Source organism: Camelina sativa, chromosome 12, assembly GCF_030686135.1.
Source record: "Camelina sativa cultivar CO46 ecotype springtype chromosome 12, ASM3068613v1".
NCBI lineage: Eukaryota > Viridiplantae > Streptophyta > Magnoliopsida > Brassicales > Brassicaceae > Camelina > Camelina sativa.
In genome coordinates, this window is record NC_141891.1 from 6,168,888 (window position 1) to 6,193,563 (window position 24,676).

General features: G+C 32.5%; 1 protein-coding gene, 1 long non-coding RNA gene and 2 other non-coding genes across 20 annotated transcripts; 2 read left to right on the forward strand and 2 right to left on the reverse strand.

Moving 5' to 3' along the window:
* The first annotated feature begins 1,904 nt into the window (after positions 1-1,904).
* LOC104730515 (uncharacterized) lies at positions 1,905-4,196 on the forward strand. Of its 17 annotated transcripts, none has more exons than XR_015575355.1 (6): positions 1,905-2,104; positions 2,258-2,368; positions 2,493-2,554; positions 2,657-3,447; positions 3,541-3,612; positions 3,902-4,196. It is a non-coding gene; the product is annotated as an uncharacterized LOC104730515 (long non-coding RNA). The 17 variants fall into 17 exon arrangements; XR_015575358.1 differs by having other exon boundaries at positions 4,023-4,196; XR_015575346.1 differs by having other exon boundaries at positions 1,946-2,104; positions 2,245-2,368; positions 2,475-2,554.
* Positions 4,197-8,273: 4,077 nt separating this feature from the next.
* TRNAK-UUU (transfer RNA lysine (anticodon UUU)) lies at positions 8,274-8,345 on the reverse strand. Its single transcript has one exon. It is a non-coding gene; the product is annotated as a tRNA-Lys (tRNA).
* Positions 8,346-14,760: 6,415 nt separating this feature from the next.
* LOC104730516 (uncharacterized) lies at positions 14,761-19,511 on the forward strand. Its single transcript, XM_010449691.3, has 2 exons — positions 14,761-16,016; positions 16,307-19,511. Exons 1-2 carry the CDS (start codon positions 14,999-15,001, stop codon positions 16,339-16,341), a joined length of 1,053 nt encoding a protein of 350 aa, XP_010447993.2. The 5' UTR covers positions 14,761-14,998; the 3' UTR covers positions 16,342-19,511.
* A 3,191-nt stretch (positions 19,512-22,702) lies between these two features.
* Positions 22,703-22,773, reverse strand: TRNAG-GCC (transfer RNA glycine (anticodon GCC)). Its single transcript has one exon. It is a non-coding gene; the product is annotated as a tRNA-Gly (tRNA).
* Positions 22,774-24,676: the final 1,903 nt, after the last annotated feature.

Sequence of the window (24,676 nt, forward strand, 5' to 3'; positions counted from 1 at the left end):
CATATAATAACCCACTTGAAACCAATACCCTTTTAATAATCATTTTCTCTACTCGATCTCGATAAAGCTCTATTAATTATCGCTGTGATCATCCCGGCAGCTGCAGCTCCGGTGCTGGTGAGAGATTTGCATCGACGGTGGGGAAGAGAAGAGAACAATGGCAGGATTTGAACTGTAGAGCCGCAAGATATATTTAGCTATGGTGCGTTGAAGAAGAATAACGTACCGTGCAACGACGTGGTCGTTCCTATTATAGTTGTGGACCGGGCAAAAAGGCTAATCCATACAAACGAGGTTGTAGTGTCATTACACATTGTTACCGGTTCACAAGCTAGTACCATTTTTCTAATCGTTTACTTAGATAATTATGTTGCTATCACTAAGAGCACCTCCATTGCATATACTAGCAGGATGTCTTTAGAAATATTAAAAAATTGCAGTTACAAAAATATCTCCTATTTAATAAAACGGAAGTACACGACTTTAAATTGGTAGACTATATAATATTAATATAGGTTATAACTAAAATTAATTATTTGATAGGTTATATGGATTAATAATTTGATAGGTATTTAGGATTAGGTTCCTATGAAAAAGAATATTCCAAAGAATAAAATAAAATCTCCAAAGAATATTCAACTAACCTATTTAATAAAACGGAAGTACCAACTTCAAATTGGTAGACCATATAATATTAATATAGGTTATAACTAAGATTAATTATTTAATAGGTTATATGGATTAATTATTTGATAGGTTATATAGATTTAGGATTAGGATCCTATTAAAAAGGATATTCCAAAGAATAAAATAAAATTTCCAAAGAATATTCAACTAACCATATCTAGGTAAAAAAATCCCAGAAATTAATAGAAATTAATCACTTTTCCGCAGATTACAAGTGATTTCCGATTATACTAAAAATAAAATCTTACCTAACTTTGTCGGAAAATTTTAACTGACCAACGGTAGAAATTTGAATATTTAAGTTCATTTCTTATATTTCTTTTGTTGAATTGTATAGTTTTATATACTATAATAAATTTTATAAATAATTTAATTTGGAATCTTTAAAAATAGTTTAATTTGATATTTTTAAGAATATCATAAATATATGATAGATCAAAAAGTTAAAAATTAAAAACACTCTAATTTGTTATAGCGCAGGTCAATAATATGTCACTATAATATGAAAAAAGTTTCAAAAAATATGGTTTCTTGCTATAGCACGGGTTAAAATTTTAAAAATATGATTTTTGAATTAAATTTAAGTTTGGAATAATATTTTTTGGTAAGCTTTCTCGGTCATGATGATTTTGACAAACATACATTACATATTTGGTCCTAAAATTAATGTACGTTATACTATATGTTAAGTCATAGAATTAACAATCAAAATACAATATATAATTTTAAATACTAAACAAAATTAACAAACAAAAATTATTTTTTTATCACGTAACTTAATCTGCGTTATACCACAAAATCTAGATATATTAGAATATATCTTTCAAAATAGATGTTATTTTCATAAGTCATATTCAAGATATGATTTCATGGCATAGTGTTCTATTTAAAAAAACATTTTAGAACAAATAAAATAATCACATATACGATACCAAACAAACAAAAGGAAGAAATTTCAACCCGTACTCTAGCACGGATCATATTCTAGTTATTAATCCCTACTATTATTTTGAAACACAGTTTATGGACTAAACCTTCGTTTTGTAAGAAATTACAAGGGTATGCCATTGGAGATATGACCAAATATTCGATTTTTTTAAAGGGTAACGACAAAATTTCACACCCCTCTAAACGGATAAACACGCGGATCCTAAACGACCCGTTTTAAGAATTTGGATCCTTTTATTTAATCGTGACCGTTGATTCATTTTTATCCTGTCCGTCGATTTAAAAAACCTAAAAAGGTGTTTCTCTCTCTATACTCTTTGTCGCCGTCAATCACTTACACAAAACTTTTTTCTTTAGCCTCTCCTCTCTCGCCGTCTCTCCCAAATGGATTTTTTTTTCTTTTTGTCGACAAAGTCGAAGAGATGTAGTCATGTAGAGGAAGAGAAGACGGCAAGATTTCATGGCTAAGGTTTTTGTTTCTCTTTTAACTAAATTTACATTTTAAGTCTATGTTTTATGAGTAAATTCCAAGTTTAATTGGAATTTTGTTTCAGAATCTTGATTTGTATAATGATTTTGTGTTTGTCTGATCATCATCACGATTTTGAGATGATAACCTCAGTCTCATTAATTCGCAATAACTCAACCTTAGAAACATGCGTGATTCATCTCTCCGGTCAAGTAAGCCTTGCTCTGTCGCCGCCGTCAATTTATGGTTTCATGCTCGCAAGAGGTAATATACCGTTATTAAAGATTATGTTTATGCAGAAGATTAATTCTGAACTAAATTACTTAAGGCAATAGAGAGTTTCATAAATGTTTACATGTATGACATGTAGTTTTTTTGGCCATGGAAGGTGCAGAGGATTTCCTTAGAATATGAAACATTTCAATATTATCAAGCTCTGGATGTGAAAAGGTTAATTTCATTTCTTTAAGCCAAATTTATAAAATATATATTCTACCACTTATAGAACAAACGTTGAGGTTTAACCTAACTTAAGGGACTTTTTGTCTCTAGGATTAGAGAGGTGACTTATAAGAAGAGAGGTGAAGATGATTCGGTGATCAATTTGAAGAAGAAGAAGAAGATATCGACTCCGAACATGAGTCCAATCCTCAGCCTAAGCCTAATTACGCTTCTATAAATCTCTCCCTCTTCTATGTCATTTAATTCGCCATGTTTTTTTTTCTTTTCAGTTTTTGCATATTCATGGGCAATGATTTTTTTTATCACACGTTGGACTGATTTCATATGCAATGGTTTTATTTAGGTGAATCTGTATGCAAGCTATTATTAGTCCATATTTTACTCCGTTTTCTTAGTTTCAAGTATAATCTTCTTCTTGACCTTAGTACACGTTGAACTTAATTCACTAAGGTTAGTTTTATAAAACATTTTACTTTTAATAGTAGGGATTGGTGATGGTTCACTATCTGTATATTTATACATCCTTGAATGGTTTTAGATTTGAAAAACCGATACTTATAAGTAAACAGATCCTTATGATATTGGTGATGATTCGGTTTGTCTAAGTTGTATATTGCATGTTTTGGTAAATTAATTTGCAGAGTTTGGTTGTATCAGTTGCAGGTTCTGTTTCTAAGTTGTAGGTTTATTTTGAAATATAATTTTGTTTGGTTTACAGGCTTGATGATTCACGTTTACAGTTGAAATTTGATTTGCTTTAGATGCGTTTACGAAATGCTAGGAAACATGATGAGGAACTTGACACAAGTGGGACAACAATTCTCGAGAGTGCATCTAATTCCATGAAACGATTTGCAGTCCATCTAGCTCATCCTCTTAAGGTTTGAACTCTTTAACCAAATCCCAAAATCTTGATGTGATATTTCTCTTATCTTCAATCTTTGAAAGGTACTGATTTACTTCTGTAACTTCAGCAATGCAGAGTCCTCCGGGTTGGAGAAGAAATCGGGATACACATACCACCACTCCTCACCATTTTCTTTGAGGTACGTATTACTATTAAATTCTTTTTGTTACCTTTTTCCTGAACCATTGTTAATATTTCTGGTTTCTTACCTTTTTGTTGTGTAAGTTTGCAGGTTTTAGTTAATTATTTTGTAGGGTTCGGTTAATTAATTTGCAGATTTTGATTATCTAAGTTGCATGTTTGGTTTGTCTAAGTTATATAGATTGCAGGTTTCGTTTGTCTATGTTACAAATTGTAGGTTTTTGTGAATTAATTTGGCTTTATAAGATGCAGGTTCAGGTTTGAGAAAATGCAGGTTTTCTTTGCAGGCTTGATGATTCATGTTTGCAGATGAAATTTTATGTCCCATAAATGCTTTTCAAAATGACTAAATGAGGAACTCGACAGAATTGTTACATTATATCTTCTTAGCAGACTTCAACAATGCAGGGTTCTCCAGGTTATGAACTGGGGAAATTTACAAGAAATATGTCAATGGTCGAATATGTGGAGCTGTAAGCTGCTAGCAAAAAGACAAGTTTCGTTTTTGTTTTTTTCCATTATACTCATTCTCTCTGTTAAATTATTTTGGAAATCATTAATGATATTTTATATTTTGTGTGATCCAGTTATCAAAATTGAATTTTGATCCATATTTTGTTGAAAGTGGGATTCTATATGGTTAATGTTGTTATAATGTTTTTGTACTCGAATTAATTTGTGAAACCAAGACTTTTTGATCTGGGAAAATCATTTATGATCATGTGTCTTTTGTCGACAATTTCCTGAGAAACCGGTTTGGACGACCTAAGAAGTAGCTTTAACAGAGAGAATTATAAGAATATGTAGACAAACAAAACCTTTAATGGAACAGGCAAGTTAACCCGGTCTTTTAAATTTAATCTGTCAATTTACTGAGAAACCGGCTTGGGCGACCTTTAATGGAAAATCGTTAATGATCTGGCTCTATGGTATTATTTTTATATAAATGTTTGTAGAACGGGTTAATTATTTTATCACTTTAATACGTTAAAACTGAACTTACAATTATTTAAACAAATAACTATATAAATCTTTGATTTTAATATATCAATGTTTAAAATGTTAATAAGATATGTCAATTAAAGTATATAAACAAATTTATTAAATAATTTTTATTAAGATTAAAATTATACTGTTCAACCATTAAAAAAACATTAAACTTTACAATTTATGTTGTCTACTATGTAATTATTTAAATGAAAACATTAATGGAATATAAAATTTCTAACGGGATGGATCGAGACGAGATGGGATAAGACTGGACTGGACGAGATTTAACATCCCATTAAAAAACTTATTTTAACATTTTCAATAAAAGCGGGCTTTGCTTGATTATTACGGATGGATTGCAAAAAAAAATATATTTTCGAGGTGATGAAGATGATGATCATATTTATTTTCGGTATGAGTAGCGGTATTCTACATATACACTAAAATATTGACAAAACACCGTAAAAGAGTGGCCAAGTAATTTTTATGGAAAATTCTAATATTATAGAATTAAAATTTTACAATCTAAAAAGGGTTATTATTTGACTGAATATATGTTATACCAGTGTGTTTTTGAGTAATTTAATTAACTAATTAAATACATATACTTTTCAAAAATTAATAACTGAAATTTGAGAAAAGGTTCATTCTATTCATGGTATTAAGACGAGAAATAATATGTAAACTGAAACGGGTAATTCACATAATGAGAACCAATATATTAAACAATTTTTTTTTTTTAAAAAAGGTCTTAAATTTTAGATAAAAATAGGAAATTAAAAATATAAGTAGATAAAATTCAAATGTCAAGTTTTCACTTATTTTGAATACGGATTGACTATGGAACATATAACTAACTATTTTGGAACAAGCAATTTTAAAATTTTGGTATTTTTGAAAATAGTTATATAGTTTTTGAAAATTATAATTTTTTGATAATTTCAACTTACTAAATAAAAATATATTCAACGAAGAACTCTGGTATCCCATTTTTATTATTACCCCATCTCTTTTAGTAAACATTGTGTAACGATTAATAATTTTTTTAAAAACGAACATTAGACAAAAAATTATGATTGATACGAGACGAGACAGGACTAGACGAGACGGGATGAGATGAGACGAGAGAGGATGAGTTGTGATGTGAGGAGATTGGACAGGACAAGACGTGTTTCCTGTTCCAAAGTAAATACGTTTAGGTTTATTTAAAAAACAATCACATTAAAATAACGCATCTTTACTACAATACCTGGATTAATATAATTCTTAGTCAACACCTGAATATTTTGTCCCGTGCTGTAGCACGGGTTACTACTCAACAAGTGACAATGAATTTTTCATTACCAAAATGACAATTGCTTTGGCTATATAACTTCACTAGAATTCCAAAATTTTAATCTTGACATTTTTTTTAAAAAAATGTTAAAACAGAGAGTTGTCCTTACATAAGTTAATTTTCCTATCTTTTTCTGTCTATCACATAAAATATAGATAGTAAAACTTTTACTGAAATGTTAGTATTCCACTTATGAATTAAGCCATTCAATGTTTTTTTTTAAAAGAAATATATTATTGGAAAATTATTTACCCTGTTAATTAACACCAATATTAGAACACTGATTTGAACATGCTTATATGTCAACCACATGTCCTAATATGAAAAAGGGAAATGACAATGATCAACACAAAAATAATCACTATATTACATACTAAAAAAAATAAAACTATAATAAGAGATGCGGCGAGACAAGACATGATAAGATGTGATGTATTTTCTGTTACAATTGAAAAAGACTATATAATTTCAACCGAAATCTAATTAAAAGACGATTGAAAATATTTAATCATAAGATTTATTTAGTTTTTAAATATACTCTTAATATCACCAAAATTATCTTAATGTTTCTGCACATAATTATATAACAGAATGTAAATTAAATTATAATTAAAAGTCCAATTTATTTATGGCATTACGATGAGAAGTAGTGGATATAAGACATAAATGAGTAATTTGTATAATAGAAAAAATGGTACTTAAACGATTTACAAAAAAAATGTTGACTCTGTGACATGTAAATAATTACTTTGAGACGGGTAATTTGAGAATTTTAGATATTTTTGAAAATATTTGAGAGTTTATGAGAATTACAATTTCTACTAACTATATAAATTAAACATTCAAATGGAGAATACATGTATTTCGTATAAAGTTTTTAGCCAAAATTTATTAATAACATTATTATATGGATAATTATTTAAAAGAAAATGGTTATGGGACATAAAAATTATAACGGAATGGATTAGGACGGGATGGGATGAGATTATACAAGATTTAACACCCGTAACCAAATTCCTTTAATATTTTCAACAAACACAGACTGTGATTATTATGGATGGAATGCAAAAAAATATATATCTTCCGGTTGATGAAGATCATGTTTACTTTCAGTACGAGTTGCACTGTTCTATATATACACCAAAATATTGACAAAACACCGTAAAAGTGTGGAAACCTAATTTTTATGGAAAATATTGATATTATACAATTAAAATTTTACGACCTAAAATGGTTTATTATTTGACCGAATATATGTTTTACCAGTATTTTTTATGTAATTTAATTTACTAATTAAGTACATATACTTTAAGAAACAATAATTAAATTTTGAAAAAACCCAATTTATTTATGGTATTTATTAAGAAATAGTATACGTAAACTGAAACGGGGAACTTTGGTATTCCATCTAAATATAATTTTTGAAAATTATAATTTTTAATTTCAACTAAAATAATAAAAAAATATTCAACAGAGAACTCTGGTATTCCGTCTATAAAACTTACCCAATCTCTTTTTGTAAAAACTGTCTAAATATTTTATATACAAGATAACGAACGTAAGACAAAAAATTCTGATGAATACGAGACGAGACTAGATGAGATGAGACAGGATGAGATGGGATGGGTTGGGATGTAAGGAGATGTGACAGGACGTTTTTCATTACAAATTAAACATGATTAGGTTTAATTTTTTAATTTACACATGTGCTGTAGCACTCGGATTAATATATTTTTTAGTCATTTATATGAAAATATTTTGTCCCGTACTGTAGCACGGGTTACTACCTAGTTAAATGTAAAGAATCACTAAATTAAAGACATCCTTCTACTAGAGACATTTTAGACATTATATCTTAAATTTGTAGACACTCACATTTTAAAATAACATTTTATTAGTGGAAGACCCCGTCGTGTGAGATGTGGGATTGAGATGGTCAAATAGAAGCAAGCTATTGTTTTTTGATTCTTTCTATTCAAGAAACATTCTCAGCTTGTTTTATATTAGTACTTTTTTGGTAGTCTAAACACAAAATTCAAAGGATATCAAAACTTTACAAATAACGAAGACTCTACATTTGAATCTCTTGTTTGATGAAGACTACATTTCACTACATTCCTATCAATTCAAACACGTTTTGTTTATATAAGTCAATTCTAACATTTACTTAGCTTTAATATATTGATTAAGTTAAATTGTACAAAGTAGACATGGTTTATTATCTCGGTTTGGTTGTTACTTCCTCATCCTCTTAAGTCTAGACTAAAACAGAAAGTAACTATAACAAAAATAGAAAGAAAATCATATACGTGTGAACAAAAAATTAATAAAACCGCCGTCTGTGGGGATCGAACCCACGGCCACGTGGTTAAAAGCCACGCGCTCTACCACTGAGCTAAGACGGCTTCGGCGATTCAATAAACTTTTCTTATTATATATACTGTATTACTCTTTAGGTCCTTTGCAAAGAACCTCTAAGAAATTTTTTTTAACGTCATAAATAATCAAACAATACAAAACATAACGATAATGATATAGGAATATTTGCATTCTAACACACTTTTCTAAAAAAATTGTATTCTAACACATTTTTGGACCACCACACACTTTTCCTATAGTGTTTTACTTTCTTACCCTCTAACTCTTTCTCTCTAAACACATTACTTCTCAACACACATCTTTCTTTTATTTTTTATTTCATTTATCTTTCTTTCTCACCTTCTCTAACTCTCTCTCCATTTCCAAATAATTTTTATGTTATTTGTTTATCTTACTCTCTTGCTTTGATATATGTGTTTGAATAATCTTGAGTAGTAGATAATAATATATATATTTCTTAGCCACATTTATATTTTTTTAAAATTTTGCATTTCGATATATTTATCATCTACAAAACCAAATCCAGATGCTTATATGTTTATGATTATTTAGTTTCATGTTCAATACATATAATATCATCCATCAAATCTTTTTCATATGTTATTGATCATCAGTTTTATGTTTTCTAGTAAAAAATCTTCATATTTGGCTACATTTGTTACAATTACTATGAGATTAAATTTATGATCTAAAATTTAAGATTTAGGGTTTAGGGTTTAGAGTTTTAGGGTTTAGGGCTTAGAGATTTAGGGTTTAGAGTTTAGTATAGGATATAATGAACGGTTTCATGCTTAGGTTTTTAAGGGATATGATGATATTAAAATTGTTTGGTAGTTAACAATGACTAATTCACCAAAACACAAGTAGTTTTTAGTGGACGTGTATAATTTAGCGTCCACTTGGACTTGATTTTATGGACATGAAAGATTAAAATCGTTTGATAGTTTACCATGACTACTTTACTAAACCACAAGTTGTTTAACTAATTAGGTATTCATATGTTTTTTTCTATGGTCATCCAAAATAAGTATCCATCTATGCATGTTAACCATCCAAATAATAGCGAACAACATCAATGAATTTGGAAATTTATAAAGAATGTAATGCAAGAAGTCAAAATTTTGCCCTAATTTAAGGTTCAGGGTTTACAGGTTGGGGTAGGTCAATTTCATTTTTTTATAGTAAAAAATCTTCATATTTGACTACATTTGTTAAAGTTTCTATGAAATTAAAGTTATGATTATGGTTTATGATCTAAGGTTAAGGTCTAAATTTTAGGATTTAGGTGTTAGAGTTTAGGCTTTAGGGTTTAGGATTTAAGGTTTAGGATTTAGGGTTTAGGGTTTAGAGGTTTAGGGTTTAGGGTTTAGGATAGGATATAATAAATGGTCTCATGCTTAGTTTTTTAGGAGATATGATGAGGTTAAAATTGTTTGATAGTCAACAACGATTGTTTACCAAAACACAAGTAGTTTTTAGTGGACGTGTATAACTCATCATCCATGTGGATTTGGTTTTAGAATAAGTATCCACATAAGTGTCCCCAAATAAGACATTAGTATCAACAAATATGTATCCACATAATAAGACATTTTTAGCATCGACATAACAATTAACAAATATTCAACTATAATTGGATAATTCGATATTCATATATTTTTCTCTAATCATCCAAAAGTAAGTATAACCATCCACATAATAGCGAACAATTATTCAAATATAAATAAATAATGTATAACTAATCAGTATCCATAGCACCTCATCCACATGACATCAAATTTTCATTATACAAACCTAGTTTTTAAGATACCAATACAATCCGCTCCATACAAATTAATGGAAAACAATTTTGTAAAGAATGTTGTCCACATAAACAATACATAATGGACACCATTAGAGATAGAGGTTTTTGGTTTAGAGTTTAGGATATGATATGATGAATGGTTTCATGCTTAGGTTTATTGGGGATATGATGAGGTTAACATATTATGATAGTTAACAATGACTACTTCACCAAAACATAAGTAGTTTTTTGTGGACGTGTATAACTCATCGTCCATGTGGGTTTGATTTTAGAATAAGTATAGTATCCACAAATAAGTATCCACATAATAAGAAATTGTTAGCATCCGCATAACAATCAATAAATATTCAACTATAATTGGATAATATGTATTATAATGATTCATTTTAAATATAGTAAAATGGATCTCAAAATGTAGAAAAAATAAAATTATAATGAATAATAAAAACAAAATCAAAAAAATATGTCATAATAATTAAATAAAGTGATTACAAAGAGAGTAGGAGAAAAAAAAGTGAAGAATAGAAAAAGAAAATGTGACAGAAAATCTTGTCTATTGAATTTTAACTAATAGTTTCAATCGAATGGTTCTTATTATTTATGACAAATACATTCAAATCTACTTTTTAAATTTATTAGTTTGACTCATGTTGTGGTCTGTTGGATCAAATTTTTAGTTAAAATCGGACGGACTATAATACAACTGTTTTTCTCTCTCTAGTTATACCTCAACTCATATGATGAGGGTTAAAATAGTTTAGAACTTATGTGAAGTTGGCAAAAAGTGTCCTATGGACAAAAAGTGTGTCAAATGAACATACTTTCATAGAAAGTGTGTCTCAATGCAAATCTTCCAATGATATATGCTATTATGCTAGTGAAATACTTTTCCAGGAAACTATATGACATTCATTCTTCTAATGGCTAAAAATGTAAACAAACTATTGATTGATGCATGTGTTATTAAATTAAATAAAACCAAAGATCATCACTCAGTACTGCCTTGCTGCTGGCCACGGCTTTCACATACCTGAGTAACCATGTTCACCAATAATTGCTGAGTTGCTTCTAATTTAGCATCATGTTCCCTCATTTCTGCCCTCAAAAGGTTGATGCATTCAATCATGTATGCATTCATTTTGTTGACCTGCAAGCAATGGACAATAAATGAAGTGATCAAATCTGCTCTTCTGTAGCCATTGTCTTGTTTAGATGATCCAGCATTTTACCCATGGCGTTAGACTCTGAAAGAGAAGGCGCAACAGTCGCTGAAAGAGAAGACGCAGACTTCAACATCTGGAAGAACTTTGCATAGATTGCATCCAGATCTCTCTCCCTCAACCCAAACCATTGCTTTAAATAATTCCGACCATTGTTTAATGTTCAACCATGTATAACCCTACATTGGTTGGAAACATATATTTATCTCTTTTTACTTTTGGGATGGTGGATTACAATTACACATAGTAAATAATGCAAGTTTCTAAACTGTATGATGCATCTAAATTTGAAAAGTCATTTTGAAACTTGGAATAATGTATTAGATTTGACTCATCAAAAGATTAGGCCAAAGGTATAGATAATTAACAATTATTTCATTCAGATTGTACATGCCATATTAAAAATTGTCTTAGCATATATGATCCATCCATATTCATTAAAAAATGTATTGAAGAAATCTTGTACTCCCTCCATATAGTATCACTTGTCATTCTAGGTAATTTCACACATATTAAAGAAAAACAATTCAATTTTCTGTTTTACTCTTCAATAATACATTATTTCATTTGTTTTAAGTAATTAATAAGCTAAAGTGAGGAATAAACTAAAAATGTGATTGATACGTAAATATCAAACGACAAGTAATATAAAACAGAATTTTAAGTTTAGAATAACAAGTAAATAAAAGTCAAGTAAATAAAAGCGGAGGGAGTATTAAATAAATAAAAAAGTAACTGATAATAATAATAATTGTTTTAAAAAATAATAATAATAACTTTTTTTTATTTCGATTGGAAATAATTACTTGTATACTTTTATGAAAGGATCACTTGTTATTAATTTTTTTTTTTTTGGTTGAAAAAATGTAGTTATTATCTAATTACGGTATACAAATTCATGCTGATAATGATATATGCTACTTTGTTAGTGACACTAACAATATTCAGCGGCCCACGGGAAGTACTTAGCTTATCCAGAGAACAATATGACATTCGAATGGCTAAAAATGTAAACGGACTATTGATTGATGCATATGTATCATGCATTTGTTCACTACAAGAAAACATTGTTGATTCCGACCAAATTTCCGACCGATTTATTAGTCAGTAAATTTTTCGACCAATTTTCAACCGTTAATTGACGGATATAAAATTTGGTTGTGAATCAGTTGGTAATTTTCAACCTTTTTAAATGATTGGAAATCGGTCGGTAAATTCCGACTGATATATCCGTCAGTATTTACCGACCGTTTTCCGACCAATTTTCCAACTGCTTATAATTTTTGGTCGAGAATTGGTCAGTAATTTCCAACCTTTCAAAACGATTGGAAATTGGTCGGTAATTTCCGACGAAAACTCCAACAAATATATCTGTCGGTTTTTACTAACCGTTTTCCGACCAAAATTATTCTAACAACCCTAATTAAAGGCAACCCTCATCCTCTCTATATTTTCATTTTGTATCTTCTTTACTCTATCTCTACGTTCTTCATCTTCTCTGGCCAAATTTTTTTTTTTTTTCTAACCAAAATCTTTCAAAGCAGATGAATCAATTGATGGTACTGAAGTGAAGGAAGACAAGTCTCGCAGATCCAAGCAAGCTTAGGTTATTTTTTCTTCCATCATAGATGTTTAAATATTTAGTTTTTTGAATTGATTTCAATTTTGTTGATTTCATAAGAACACCAGTTTAATTAGGGTTTTCAGTTTCATTTATTTTGATGTTCTACTCAGAGAATCCAAATTAGAAACTTTGATTTTTAAAATCAAAATTAGGGTTTCAAAATGAACTGGATTTTTTTTTCCAGATCTATGGTTTAGTTTTTTTTTTGTTTATAGAATCAAGAATTAGATTCTTGGGTCATGTACTCTCTTTTGTGATTTTACGTGCTCTTTCTCTTTTATGCAGATTTGGTCATGAAGTCAAAACATGGAGAATTCAAGGTAGAAACCATGTGTGAAACTCCATTGAAGAAAAAGAAAAAGAGTAAAGTAGATCCAAGAAGAAGATGAAGATGAAACTCAAGAGTAGATTAATAATTTAATTTAACTAAGTGTATTATTTTAATTTCTTTTGTTGAGATTTCAAAACTATATATTTTTCTGGTTTTAATTGACAATTTGACTTATTTATTTAGCCTTTCTAATTTTAATTTGATATAAAAATTCTAAATATCAATTATTAGCATCCATACGTTTTAATACTTTTGGTTGGAAAATACTTCGGTTGGAAAATCGTCGGTAATCAGTCAGATATTTCTGACAAATTTTCGACCGTTTATTACCAACGAATTTTCAGCCACCTTTTCGGTTGGAAATTTCCGATGGATTTCCAACTAAATAAATTTTCGACCAGCGATTTCCGACTGATTTACTGTCGTTGTTTAATGGTTGGAAATACTTGTTTCCGACCGTTTTTCGACTGATTTGACCGTCGAAACTGCTATGTTTTCTTGTAGTGGTTATTAAATTTAACAAAACCAAAGATCATCACTCAGTACTATAATTCGATCAAGAAACATAACACATTAAATAAAACTTTAAAAAAAAAGACTAAAATTCCATCAATTAAACACCCTATCACCAAATCAAAATGCTAATAACATGGGTTTTTTTTTCTTTCCAATAGAAGCTTTTTAAGTTACAAAAAAGCTTTAGTGCCCGTTTCACCTCGAATCTCTTGCAGCTTGACGTAGTTGCCCGAGTAGCTCGTGGATCTCATTCTAAGATTTTAAATTTTCACGGAAAAAAAATTGTTTCAGATAAAAAAGATTTAGGGGATTTGTAGTAAAAAATTACGATGGTTGTCGTAACTTGTAAATAGATTACTTGGTTGCTTTTAAGATTGTATATCATGTGAACATTAATTAGAATATTAGAAGTATATCAAAGAAAAAGGCATTGATGAGGAGGTAATCTCATAAACAAGAATCACGTACTTGGTGGTCTTCTCTTATTATCGTTATCATTCTACTGACCGTCGCTTTTTGTTTCCCGACCTGCAAAATTTAAACTTATAAAACAGTTGACGAGGCAATCTCATAAACAAGAATCACGTAGGGTTAATTTTAAGATAATTTTTGGTGAAATTAGAACTACTACAACTATAACTAGTACACGAACCCATAGAAGAAAAATTGAGCTAGCTAAATCCAAATAGAAATAAGTCGTAACAAACCCCCAATCTACTTACTACATGTGAATAAACAGATCGGGACTAATTATAACGGGATTCTCAAATCATATCCCGCATGTTTGGTTAAGAGATTATTTACTTTCCATAATCTTTAGTGTATATTCGTAGAGATCTGTAGCATTTACGATATGGATACGTTCTCGTGTATATATGTCTATGTAATCCTCTTTCAATAAAAGATCATCGATTCCATACTCTGTTCCGTTCATGGTATCAGAGCTAGAAGCACAAATTTTTTCTTTCTTTTGTTAACTAATCATGGCTGGTACGAACCCGACGAACACAAACTCGACGACCCCGAACCCGACGAACACGAACTCGACGACCCCGAACCCGATGAACACGAACTCGACAATCCCGAATCATGCCACTGTGGAGGTACGCCGTACAATATCTCCATACGACTTGACTGCTGCCGACAACCCATGAGCTATCATCTCTCATCCGCTGTTGAAAGGGATGAATTACGAAGAATGGGCGTGTGGTATGAAGACGACACTCTGTTCTCGCAAAAAATTTGGATTCCTCGATGGATCCATTGCTCGACCAGCTGATGGATCATCCGATCTTGAAGATTGGTGGACCATTCAGGCGCTGCTAATCTCCTGGATCCGGATGACCATTGATCCGGTGTTGCGTTCCAATATTTCTCACCGAGACGTAGCCAAAGATTTATGGGATCACTTGAAGAAACGGTTCTCCGTTACCAATGGTCCCCGTATTCAGCAACTCAAAGCGGAATTGGCTTCGTGCAAGCAACGAGGACTTACCATCGAGAGCTACTATGGCAAATTGAACCGGATCTGGGATAGCATTGCACATCACAGGCCATTGCGTGTGTGCAAGTGTGGGAAGTGTGACTGCAATCTCAACGCATTGCAGGAACAAGATCGAGAGGAAGACAAGGTTCATGACTTTCTCTCGGGTCTTGATGAAGTCTTTAACACGGTGAAGTCGACTCTGGTTTCACGTATGCCGATTCAACCTTTAGAGGAAGTGTATAATATTCTTCGTCAAGAGGAAGATTTGAGGAACAATGTTAAAAAGGAGGATAATGTGGCTGACATCACCGCCTATGCGGTCCATCAACGGGGTCGCGTTTCTTCATCCGTTCGTGTTGATGATGGAACAGCCGTGTGTAAACACTACCACCGTAGTGGTCATTCATCGGATAGTTGTTTTGCTGTTGTGGGTTATCCAGAGTGGTGGGGTGATCACCGAAGGAGTCGCATGGTACAAGGACGAGGTCGTGGAAATTATTCTGGTGGTTCATCGGGTGGCCGTGGTCGTAACATGACTTATGCCAATGTGGTTCACGTGCCTCAAATGCCACCTCCAGAACGTGCAAGTTACGTAATCACCGATAAAGATCGTGATGGTGTTAGTGGACTTGACGACAAACAATGGGAGCGTCTCATGAAGCTTCTCAATGCTGGAGGAACTGCTGGAGCAAGCTCTAGTCATGAAAAGGTTTCGGGTAAGTATTCTACTCCCTCTTGGATTTTAGACACAGGGGCATCTCATCATTTGACGGGTAACTATGATGTTCTCACAAATGTGCGACCCATGGAGCCTGTCCTTGTCATTTTGGCTGATGGGAGGGAGCGAATATCTTGCACAGAGGGAACAGTTGTTTTGGGGTCAAATCTGCTTTTGAAATCTGTTTTCTATGTTAAAGAATTTCAGTCTGATCTCATCTCCATTGGACAACTCATGGATGAGAATAAGTGTGTTGTACAGATGGCTGATCAGTTTCTTGTAATCCAGGACCGTGCTTCGAGGATGATGATTGGTGCGGGTAAGCGGGATTGTGGAACCTTTCGCTTTTGTAGAACGGAGTTGGGTGCGTTGGTGACTGATAAAGCGGCAACAACATATGAGCTATGGCACAATAGGATGGGTCATCCGTCTCCAAAAGTTATTGGTTCACTTCCAGCTGTTTCTGTTGTTTTTGAATTTTCCAATAAAGTTTGTGATGTATGCTTACATTCCAAGCAAACAAGATCATGTTTTCCAGTTAGTGAGAATAAAACTTCATCTCCGTTTGAGCTAATTCACTGTGATCTCTGGGGTCCATATCGCACCCCTTCTTCCTCTGGTGCTCGATATTTCCTCACACTAGTTGATGATTTTTCCAGAAGTGTGTGGATTTATCTTCAACACGACAAAACCGAAACATCCTCCAATCTGAAAAGTTTGATTTCTCTAGCTGAAAGACAGTTTCAAAAACAAGTTAAGCGCATAAGAAGTGATAATGGAACAGAATTTACAAGTATGAGCAGTTATTTTCGAACTCAAGGGATTGTTCATGAAACTTCTTGTGTGGGAACTCCACAACAAAATGGCAGAGTTGAGAGGAAGCACCGTCATATTTTGAATGTTGCCCGCGCTTTGCGTTTCCAGTCCAGTTTGTCGATTGATTTTTGGGGAGAGTGTATATTGACTGCTGGATATTTAATCAATCGAACTCCTAGTTCGGTTCTTGGGGGAATCACGCCGTATGAGAAGCTCCATGGTACACCTCCAAATTATGATCATGTGAAGGTGTTCGGTTGTCTTTGTTATGCACACAATCAGTCACACAAAGGAGATAAGTTTGCTACAAGAAGTCGAAAGTGTGTATTTTTTGGCTATCCTTACAGTAAAAAGGCATGGAGACTTTATGATCTTGATAAACATGAATTTTTTTGCTCTAGAGACGTGATTTTCAGTGAAACGGAGTTTCCCTTCGCAACTCCTCCCGTCTCTGTCGCTGAAAAAGACTCCGATGAGGATAATGTTGAGCTATGGGCCACCAATTTATTGGGTCCACTGGTAGAAGATCCACAAAGGCCACTCGGCCCATCAACAAATTTAAGCCCATTTGAGGTTGGCTCTTCTCCAACTACGATTCCCTCATCACCCGATCAGTCGTCTTCATCTTCACCTTTGCACGAATCCTCCCCTGCTGCTCCGACATCCCCCTCGCCATCACCTACCACAAGCTCTCCGACTCCAACGTCGTCGCCCTCTCCCGTCGTTAATCCTTCAACATCGTCTGTTCCTACCGATGATGACGATGTCCACCAACCAGTCGTCATTGAACTGCGGCGAGGTCTCCGACCACGAAATCCACCAGCGAAATTACAAGATTACAAAACGTACAACACACAGACACGACTATTGGGTAACTCTACTTCTCTTTATCCGATTTCGAATTATGTGAGTTCCCATCGGTTTTCTTCAACGCATCGAGCATATTTGGTCGCCATTGGGGATGCGGTAGAACCACGGTCATATAAACAAGCTGTAAAGAGTAAAGTGTGGACCAATGCTATGGGTCTGAGATTGGAGCTCTCGAAGAAAACGAAACATGGACAATTGAGGATTTGCCCCCAGGAAAGAAAGCGATTGGATCAAAATGGGTTTACAAGATTAAACACAAATCTGATGGTTCAGTTGAACGTTACAAGGCTCGTTTGGTTGCTCTCGGTAACAAACAAGTTGAAGGAGTTGATTACGGTGAAACCTTTGCTCCGGTTGCGCGAATGTCCACAGTCCGAATGTTTTTACAAGTTGCTGTTGGGAACAATTGGCCTGTGCACCAGATGGATGTGCACAATGCCTTTCTTCATGGAGATCTTGTTGAGGAAGTCTACATGAAGCCACCTCCTGGTTATCTCATCAACGACGACAACAAAGTTTGTAAACTGCGCAAATCATTGTATGGATTAAAGCAAGCACCTCGCTGTTGGTTTGAGAAGTTAACCAAGGCTTTGCGACAGTACGGTTTCGTTCAATCTCTCTCTGACTATTCCTTGTTTACGTTTGACAAAGGTGGTATACGGATCAATATTTTGATCTATGTTGATGACATGATTGTCTCGAGTAACTCTGATGAAGCTTTGCATCTCTTTAAAGGCTACTTGGCTTCTTGCTTTAAGATGAAGGATCTTGGTCCTTTGAAGTATTTTTTGGGTATTGAGGTTTCTCGAAGTATCAAGGGGTTTTATTTGAACCAGCGAAAATATACTTTGGAGCTTCTTGACGAAGCAGGGTTGTTAGGTTGTAAACCTGTGGATTTTCCGCTGGAACAGAATCACAAGTTGGGTCTCTCCACCTCGCCACTACTTTCCAACCCCGAACAGTATCGCCGCTTAGTTGGAAAACTGATATATTTGGCAGCAACAAGACCGGATTTAGCTTATTGTGTTCATGTCTTGGCACGGTTTATGAAAGCTCCACGGCATGATCATTGGCATGCGGCTTTACGAGTTCTTCATTATTTGAAAGGTAATCCAGGCCAAGATATTCTGTTACGTGCTCAAAAAAATTTTCAAATCACAGGTTGGTGTGATTCCGATTGGTCTGGATGTCCTCTTTCTCGTCGATCTGTTAGTGGTTATATTGTTCAAATCGGTAGTTCTCCAATATCATGGAAGACAAAGAAGCAAGATACAGTGAGTATGTCCTCCACAGAAGCAGAATATCGGGCAATGGCATACATCACCAAAGAGCTTCTTTGGTTCAAACGGGTTCTTCGTGACCTTGGAGTTCTCCATGATCAACCGATGCGGCTATGCTGTGATAGTAAGTCCGCAATCTACATTGCCACAAACCCCGTTTTTCATGAAAAGACAAAACACATTGAAAATGACTGTCACTTTATCCGGGATGAGATTAAGCGAGGTGTTCTTTCGCCAGTTCATGTACCCACCACCTCTCAGCTTGCCGACATTTTCACCAAACAACTTGGTCAACCGGCGTTTGAAGCTTTCCGTTACAAACTGGGCATTCACAATCTCCATGCTCCAGTTTGAGGGGAGGTAACGGGATTCTCAAATCATATCCCGCATGTTTGGTTAAGAGATTATTTACTTTCCATAATCTTTAGTGTATATTCGTAGAGATCTGTAGCATTTACGATATGGATACGTTCTCGTGTATATATGTCTATGTAATCCTCTTTCAATAAAAGATCATCGATTCCATACTCTGTTCCGTTCAAATTAAATTGTTATATACTCCCTACGAAAACTTACTTCTTGTCGTACTAATGTAATATACTTTTCCAACTTCTGTTCTATGGAAGCGACCTTCTCTTCCAACGTCCGAGCGTACCGAGCCACAAGAGCCATCTTGTTTGCAAATGTTATTCCGTAGCTTCCCGGAAATACGGTATTGTATTTCTTAATTATATCATCGCACATCTTCCTTATATCAAGGACTGAGATCAATTTACGTTCTGAAATCAATTTTAAGTTTCTCATCGATGGAATCTAGATTCTTTTCACACTCGATCAAGGCTTCTTCCCACGTCGGTCCCCTAGAAGCTATCTCAACTTTCAGTTCCCTCAACTGCAAGATTTAGACTTAATGATCATTAAACCGTTCACAAGGTAATCTGAATCACGTAAACAAAAAAAAAAAAAAAATTGGTGTAATCAGAACTACAACTAGCTAGTACACGAACCACATAGAAGAAAAATGGAGCTAGGTCGTAACAAAACACCAATTTACATGTGAATAAAACAGTTCGGGACTAATTAAATAGTTATACTCCCTAGTAAAAACTTTCTAGTCCTTGTGATATAATTAAGGCCTACGAGAAGAGTAATACGATATGTTCCCTACATCATCGACTGAGATGAATTTAAGTTCCTCCTTCAGACAGCTCACGGAAGCTCGAATCTTTTCACATCTCTCGATCTGCTCTTCGATCTGCTGCTCTTCCCACAACTGAAACATTGTCTCGATCTGCTAACTGATCAATTTCAATATTTTTCTTGATAAACTCTTCCCGCATGATTTTTCGAGAGCCAGAGTTTTCGCCCCCAGACGAGAAGAGAGCTATGATCGCTTCAGCCACCGCAGTGTAGCTTGAGACTACCCATTCGAGAACCATTGTTTTCGCCGGAGACGACAGACGATCTAGATACGACGGGTACAAGTTTGAAGAAAGAGTTAGATTTGAGACGGGTTCCGTGCAGAATATTATTGATTTCGATTTTGTTCTTAACAATGAGCGAGTTTAGAGGTCTATGATAATACTAGAATTTGTACCGAGCAAGCGCGGGAATTTAATTTAAATCTTTTTATATTAATATAAATTTTTGAGCTCGAATATAATCATTCAAAATTTTGAGAGTAAATCTTTATAAATATATGTCATGTGGTAATATTAGAAAAAATAAACGACATTGATGACTACTTCAAGATCTTTTATCATTAAGAGAGTTTATTTCTTATTCATATATTTCATTAAAAACATTTTTTAAAGGTTTTGATGTTGATCTTTCAATACTTAAATTTGGATTAGAAGCATTTGATTCAATTAACAAAACATCAAATTTTTTTTCCTTTTTGATCATGTTATAAAGTAATATTTCACTTTTAATTTGATGTTTCCTGTTTAAAATTTTATAAATACAATTACTGAATTTTTTTTATTCTTCCATAATTTTAAATTTTACTTCCATTCTACAACTCAATAATACACAATTACATAATTTTTTTTGTTCTATCATAAATTTAAAATTTACTTCCATTCTAAAACTCAATAATACATTTATAATTTTAATTATGATCAGTTTAATAGACAATTTTAATTATATTATTACCACTAATAAAAAATATAGTATTGTTTTCTTATTTTAACATTTTATTTATTTTACTAATTATATATTTTATTTAAACTTTCTATTAGTTATAATTAACATAAATATGCGCTAAATGAATATTTTAAAGTAAAAAATTGCTTAGGTGATATATAATTACAAGATCAATGGAGATTCTAATCATAGTTCTTGTCTTCTTGCTAAGAAAATATTTTATTTGTCTCTTATAATTATGTGTCTTAACCATATGATGCACGTACATGTAAAAGAACTAAGCATGCATAAACGATACATGAAAAGTTAGGTACGAATTGGTAATAATATTATTCCAAATTTAGTGTTTTCCTTCATATATATCGGGTAGATGCTCTATTCTTTTCTTTCGTTTTTTATTTTTTATGGTTGAATAATAAAATAGAGTTTAGTTCACATTGCTGAACTTTGGATGAAATATTATAAGGTTGAATCCACAGAATTTAAAAGTAGTGATGGCCTACAGATTTTGGATTAAATCTAGTGGATCAGTTTGTCATTTGTATAATTGTTTAAAGACTTTATTAAAATCTGTAAAGCCCACAAAAATTAAAGAGAATGTGGCTGACCTGGCAGCACCAGGAGTGAGTAAAGTGAACTTTATATATATAGATGTAGGGTTTGGTATGTAACACTTTAAATATATATACTTAGGGTTTGAGACTTTATTGGATAGACTAATTGAGTTTGTTTAGGGTTTTGGTGGGTTTTTTTTTGGTCGGGCTTTTAATGAAACTTCAAAGATAATTTAGTGAATTTCAAAACAATTAAGCTTTTACAGAGGATAAAATTTTCGGAGGATAAATGCATGGAAGCAAGAAAATATATATTAGTAAACTTGGATGAGTAGAAATCAGGATCGATCAAGTATTCAAGTATATAATACAAACTATAAAGTAAGATTTGTGGGAAAACTATAAAGTAATAATGCACAAACGCATTTGTTAAGTCAATACCCCGGTGTCGCCTAACAATCATAGTTATAGTTATTGCAACAATAGTAAACGTGGCCGAGGAGATGAATCTGAAATCCCCTGAAATCGGGTCTCTAGAAGAAAGATGCTCAACTCGTGAAAATATTATTAAAGCCCATTACTTTTGTTGTCAATATTTTCAGTTTTTACGGCATTTCAATCTCATAATTTTTAACTTCTGTTCTGATACATGTATAATGATTAATGAATGATACTGTATTAGCTAAGATAACATCACATACAGAATGATAATCTAGGATTACATGCGGAACTATATCAGGATTTAGGACACAAAAATGCATGGAGTGAAATTTAGAATCCATCCTGCACTTGTCAACATTAATAGTTTATGTTGCTCTGTATTGATTTCTTTGGTAACCAATTTTGGACTTTCAACGCTTCTAACTGTGCCTTCCACTGAAAACTTCATAACTCCAAAAAAATTGGTCTCGTCTCATGAACTACTACTTCGGTTTCATAAGTTAGAGTGCCCACTGCTTATTAGTCGTTTAACTTTTTTTAGTTGTGCCCACAAAAAAAGGAGACACAAAAATAAACTTTGCACCAGCCGGGAATCGAACCCGGGTCTGTACCGTGGCAGGGTACTATTCTACCACTAGACCACTGGTGCTATGTTGTACGTTTCAAGAAAATAAAACATGATATCTCAAATAGTATACGACTACAATCCAAATCTCAGTGTAGAAATAGCTACAACCCCAAACAAAAATGTATTGATTCATGCAATTTTTTAGTCAAGATTCATACAATCTTTATATACAGAAGAATTACATAACATGTATAGTACACAAATTCAATAAAAATAACTCTCACGCTAGTTAGTTCCTCATCAATACAAAAGTTCTGCCTTTCTGGCTCACACTCGCTATCAAGATCCTAAAATTACAAACCGATCACCAATACCAAAAATTGGTTTAATTTGGTATTTAAAATTAATTAAACTATGTTTAGTTTGGTTTTAGTTAACTCATCAACCATTTCAACCCAATTCATTAAACTCATAAACCATTTTGATCCATCTATACTAGTATTTTTGCAGCAGTTTTTGCTCAAAAATACTTTTTGGAAAGTTTTTACATTTAATGCATTGACTTTAATATTAGTTACTAAAACTTCAAAATTAATTATAGCTAAGATTTTTAAAAATAAGAAAATCTTTCTACGTTATTCAAACATAAATATATGATTCCCTTTTATTTTTATTTAAATTTATATTTAAATTATCTTGAATTATTCTATGATACATTTAGTTAATAAAAATTGTGATTTTTTCCTGTATATGATGTAATTTAAATTTTTAAAAAAGGACATATATTACTCAATAGATGAATGAAAAATACGATACAATATCCCACATCGTCTAAAAAAATCGTACAATAGTTTAGAGTCATACTTTAAAAGAGACCAAAATGATTCTGAATACAAATGAGTAGAAAGCTTGATTTTATCAGGCATTCAAACTTTAAAAACTTTTATTTGGTTTATTCCGGTTCTTTATTTTAAAGATTTTTAAAAGATTTAATATGAAAAATATTTAAAACTTTTAAAAAATTAAATATGATAAATATTATACTGTATATACACAATAAATATTAAAAATTAAGATGATATAGTGTGAGTTAAAATATCTCGGGACAGGGTTATATAGCGGAACGGGGTTTATATAGCCGGACGGATTTTATCGATATTTATATAAATTAAAAATATCATTAATTCGGTGTTACACGGGTTAAACATCATTTCATTATTTTGTTAACACTGTCGATATCAGAGAATAGACATATCTAATTAAATTGATTAAATAAATATTATATATAAAAAATATATTGCAGTATTATATGATTTATTTAAAAATTATTGTATAATAAAAGCATATTTATCAAACAAATACAACTTATAATTTAAATATTTTAGTGCAAATAATTTTGTCTCGCGGTGTACCGCGGGTCTTAATCTAGTTAATCCATTAAAACTCAAACTATCAATCCAATAAGGTTTTAGATTGGTTTAATTTGGGTTGATCCATAAATTTGGAACCATTTTGACACTCCTACTTCTTCCATAGATTGGATTACTCCTTTTATACATCATCCATCCATCATATCTTCCTTCAGTTTTCCTAATATCCTGCTTCACAACAAGTTACGCAGACCTACGTCCAAATATCTTCAGAAACCGTGTGTACCAACTACTTGTGGTTCTTGGACCCCTATTGTTCTGTGTTCGTGGGAGGCATCTAAAACTCGATGATTGGTGGCAGACTCGATCAGGTTCGCATGCACGGTCTAGAATTGCTCCAACTCCTACAAATCTGTCACGCCTGGTGCTCTGATTTGGCTGTCTTCGATGTCCAGATTCAGAGTTGCACATCGGAAGTTGCTCTGCTCCAATTTCTATAATTGCATCACTGTTGTTGCTTTGAATTGCTCGACGTTCAACCTCACTGATGTAGACCGGAATTTGTGGTGCTGCAAGACCTGCTCCCATAGCATAAGCATAACCTCTAGTTTCCA

Coding starts and splice junctions, on each gene's coding strand:
- LOC104730516 (XM_010449691.3), top strand. CDS start 14,999: ATGAATTACGAAGAATGGGCGTGTGGTATGAAGACGACACTCTGTTCT. Junction 16,017..16,306: donor TAGTCATGAAAAGGTTTCGG/GTAAGTATTCTA, acceptor CTTGTAATCCAG/GACCGTGCTTCGAGGATGAT.